General features: G+C 38.9%; 1 protein-coding gene across 1 annotated transcript in view; it reads right to left on the reverse strand.

Moving 5' to 3' along the window:
• Positions 1 to 4,879, reverse strand: part of Brwd3 (bromodomain and WD repeat domain containing 3) — a 157,435-nt gene that overhangs the window by 138,243 nt on the left and 14,313 nt on the right. The window contains exon 5 of the mRNA XM_004638809.2: positions 531 to 681. Coding sequence (XP_004638866.1) covers positions 531 to 681 — 151 coding nt within the window. The remainder of the gene's footprint in view (positions 1 to 530; positions 682 to 4,879) is intronic.

The following is a 4,879-nucleotide window of genomic DNA, read 5'->3' on the forward strand; positions in this document are numbered from 1 at the left end:
AGGGAGGCGCTTATTCTACTGAGCCATCTCGCCAACCCCCCATATAATTTTCATTTACTTGTTAAAACAATCTCATTAGTATGATATCCTAAGAACTAATAAAGAATAAGAACATTATAATAAAATAGAACAAGTATTTTAGCCAGGGATGGTGGTTCACACCTGTAATCTCAGCAATTGGGAGGCTGAGGTAGGAAAATTGCCATGAGCTCAAGCCAGCCTATACTATATATCAGGCCAGCTTGAACTACACAGCAAGAACTTGCCTGAAAACAGCAACAACAAAAGGAATTACTTTAAACACTTATACTACAATAATTAGATCAACAATCTTTGAGGTTTGTCTCACGATTACCGCAATGATATTCATTGTCACAAAATAATTTTTCTACCTCTAAAAACTTGTATACTAAGAAAATAAAAACATTGGAAAATAAAAACTATAAGGAAATATAGGAGGAACATTTGCTCAACATTGTTGCTCTCCGCTCCTTTCCCAGATAACAGTTCTAAAAATCTAAAATTCTTACCTTTGGCATCTCGTAACAGAGACTGCCGACCAACACCTAGTAAGGTCTGTACCCCAGGAACGCTCTGAGGAATCTCCTTATCTAGCAAAGGACCAATTCTCTCACAAATTTTAAGGAGGTAGTCTGGAGGAATGTGTGCATTGGCTGCTACCTAAAAAGCAAAAACATGAGGAAAGAAACATTTGGTTTAAAAGTAGGTTCATTACTCGTGTTCCGTTTTGGAGTAAAGCAAAATTTTAATATATGAAGTCAGGGAAAAAAACATCATTTAATACATAACCAAATTTAAGTGGAATGGCCACAAAATAAGCATATTTAAAAGATATAATACATTGAAATATTATGGTACTTTTTATATACTATACCTTGATTGAAGTATTTCTTGTGCTGTTAAATTTTATAAAATACATATTATCAAAGCAGCAAAAGTAACCATGTCCCAAATCAAAGGAAAAAACAAAGATGGGTGAACTCTGAATAATATTACCTGAAATATTTAGTATTAATAGTGAAATAATAAAGAATCTGAAGATCTAAATTCTATACAAATAATACAAATGAAAGGTGTTACTTGCACTAAATTCTCAACCAAGACCAAGTCCCCTAAGAACTATCAGTACACATCTGTACCATAAAGCAGAATTGTACTTCCTATACAAGGTAATTTATTACCCAAAGGGTATTCAAGTAATAATTTTATGACTACCAAATGAGATAATTAAGCTATGTAACCAAAATTCCTTGATACATTTTTTAAAACAGCTAAATTTCTGGACATGAACAAATATGTATGAATGGGAATTAGTTGATAAAATAATAAAAACTGGGCTCTTTTTTTTTAACCTAAACTAATACTCAAATCATTGATGTGTTTCATAAATACCTAAGTATTAAAAACAAGAGAAAACTACAGTGTCGGTGTACAGGTTTGTGTCTAGATGTCCCCTCAAGGCCTCATGCAGTCATTGGGGCAGGCTTCTAGAGTTGTAATTAATTCATGACCCATTGCTGGGATTATGGGTGTGAGTGCTCCTTGGATTTTTATTTTAAATATATTTGGTTCAGGGTCTAACCAAACAGCTCTGACTCAGAGATCTTCCTGTTTTCAGTCTCCCCAGCGCTGGGAGTACAGGAGTGTTCCACCAAGCCTGGACTCAGTGGCCCACGGCAGGGCACAGCATGCTGCTGGGATTATGAGGTGAGTGCTACACCCACCTTGAAGCAGAGAGCCTGAGTGCAATGTGGGGAAGGGAAAGAGGCTTGCTAGCTGCCACAGCTGCTGCTCCTCCCTTTGCTCTCTGCTGCCCTCTGCCGCCTGCCACTCTGCCCTGCAGCCAAGCCAGTATGGACTGAAACTTCCACAAAGTGTGATCTTCACTTTTTTTTTCTTTCTATTTTGGGGAAGTGTCTACAGGGTGTTCAGTCTCACTACTAGATCAGACTCATAGTGATCTGCCTGTTTACAGCCTCCCAAGCGCTGGGTTTACAGGTGTGTGCCACCACGCCCAGTCTCAACAGCCATCTCAGCGCTCCCCAGGGGCGGGGACAGCACAGCAGGCCCAGGGATCCGATGGAACCCTGGGCCCCTGTGCATGCTTGCAGGCACTTTAATCTGCAGAGCTCTTTGGCCAGTCCTGTGAGCTTTAAATAAACCTTTCCTGACTGTAGAAAGGGTGGGGAGATCATACAATCGCCTAGCCTGGAGCTGAGGTGTCTTGAGTCCTGCAACAGTCCAGACTGCAGCTCAGTTAAGAACAGTTAAAAGTGGGGCCCACCAGGGTTCTAGAGCTGGAGGGCCTACTGAGATTGGAGGGCCCCCCTGGGGGGGGTGCGGCAAGGCGCCTCGGGACCCTCTGCAGGAACATGAGTCCGGAAGCAGGCGAGCAGGCCTGAGAGAGACTGGTGAAGGCCAGCATTCCAGGCCCTGTTGAAAGGCACAGGAAGGAACTGCGCCTTGGGTCCCAGGAAGAAGACATCACCTAGCCTCAGTTGACAGTCTCCTTGCCCTCTGGCCCTGCCCACTTCTCCTGTAGCTCAGTCTGTGACCTCAGCTCCTTGCCTCACCTACCCCTGGAGCAAACAGGAGGGCCAAAGGTCAAGAATGGGTTGGGAGAGCCAGCTAAAGCATCGCAGAGACCCCACCCTCTACCGCAAAGGATTAGGATTCTAATCAGCCTCTCATCAGGAGACCACCAAGGGAATTCTCTTCTCTCCCAAACAATACATCGCTGAAATGTCTTAAGACGAATGTTAAAAAAAAGAAAAATAAATAAACCTTTCCTTCCTCAATTTTGAGTATTGAGTATTGTGTCCCAGCAACAATAGAAAAGTAACTGAGACAGTATTAACAATCCTTAGAACAGCTATACTCGCATGTTGACATAGGTACTAAAATCATTTAGAATGCCATTTTATGTTTTATCATAAATATGCATATGTCTACCATCAATCACCATCAACAGGTTAACAACAATACAACATAAAATATGTCTGTAAATCATCACTGGTGGTCTCTATGACAGAAGGCATGTTTTGTTCACTGCAATATTCTTAGCACTCAGAGGAATATTGCCAGAGGGCCAGGGAGATGGCTAAGTAGAATAAGCGCTTGCCTGGCAAGTGCATGGGCCTGAGTTCTGCAAAAAAGAAAAAAAGAAGAAAAGAAAAAACAAGTGCCAGAATAAAGCAGGAAGAGATAAATATTTATGGAATAAATCAATTAACAATGAATGAACGAATAAAAAAATCAAAGTAAAGCCTCACTGCAATAATGTTATAAGGAAACCTAGAGAAATAATTTCAGATTCTCTTCTCAGGGTAGCTTTTTCTAGGGAAATACAGGTCAAAGAACTAATATATATTTTTGTCCACAATTATGCAAATATGTCATTCTATGATGAGGGTTCGTTTCATCCTCTGACCAAGAGTTATTCACCAGTTATAAAACCCTAACTACCTTAGAAATGCAATGTATACAGAAACATATATTCCAGAAAATGGTAATTCTCTAATTGGAACGTTTAGATTTATCTTATAGAAAAGTTATCAGAATTAGATCATAAACTGACATGTTTCCCAAAATTATTTCACTCCATAGAAACAATGATGTCTGACTTCAACTAATTTATATAAAAATGTTTGTCAGCTGGATGTGGTGGCACATGCCTACAATCCCAACACTGGGGAAGCTGAAGCAGAAAGATTGTTGAGTTTGTGGCCAGTCTGGTCTACCCAGCGAGACTGTCTCTCAAAAAATGTTGGTAGGGCAGAGAATACAGCTCAGGTGCACAGCACCTGCCTGCCAAGCACAAGGGCCTACATTCACTTCCCAGCACCAAAAAATTTGTCAACTCAGTAATAATTCATAAACACAAAATCATAAATGGTGAAAATGAATATGTATATTCAGCAACTAAAACGAAGCCTCTTCATAAAGTCTCTCACTTGAATATGTACACAATCAACTAGTAAACAAATTCTATGAGTTTAGTATTTCCCTTTGCCAACATAAAACTGCTCACTTTCTAAGCAGTCCATTCAAATATTCTTATAAAAATCAATAAATTTAATTATAGTACTAGAGAAAAATAAGTTCTTTTAAAACAATACCAGTAATAATTTATTTTCAGTGCAAACATGTTAGCTTCTCCTTTAATCATTAACAGGTTTCCAGACTCAATCAGCAGCTCTGATGATGTTTGTTCTATGTCAAATTTTAGGTCTTATAAGTTGTAGTTAATGTGTATTTTAATCCATTTATTTTTTATTAAGTGGAATTTTTTAAAGGTAGTCATATGAACCCTGAGTTTTCAACTTTTAATGATTCCTTATTTTAAAACACATAGATATAAAATATAATTTTAAAATTGTATTTTAAAATAGTCTACAAAATTTATGCCTCAATGTTATAAACAATTTATTCCCCCTAAACCCATTTGAATTTCAGTCATTTAACATTTCTCTCTGAAATATAATGGTTGGCTTAATACCAAAGGAGTGGTGTGAGATCTGCAGAAGAAAAATATTCCCCAAAGCTACTTGAGCAGTGGCACAAGCCTCTACTCTCAGCTATATAGGAAGCTGGGACAGAAGGATATCAAGTTGGAGGTCAACCTGGGCACCAAATTAGGGCAATGCTTCCTTCAAAATAAACAATGAGTTGGAGCTGTACTCAGTGGTACAGCAATCATCAAGCAAGTAAGTATGAGGCTCTGAATTCAAAGTCCAGCATCACAAAAAAAACCCAAATAAAAAGCATTTTTTAAACCAAACCTTGATAGAAGGCATGGTGGTATAATCCTGGCCTTGAGAGGTTGAAGCATGACGATCAGCACTGTGAGTTTGAAGCC

The sequence above is a fragment of the Octodon degus genome, unplaced genomic scaffold (genome assembly GCF_000260255.1).
Source record: "Octodon degus isolate 3935 unplaced genomic scaffold, OctDeg1.0 scaffold00103, whole genome shotgun sequence".
Classification (NCBI taxonomy): domain Eukaryota; kingdom Metazoa; phylum Chordata; class Mammalia; order Rodentia; family Octodontidae; genus Octodon; species Octodon degus.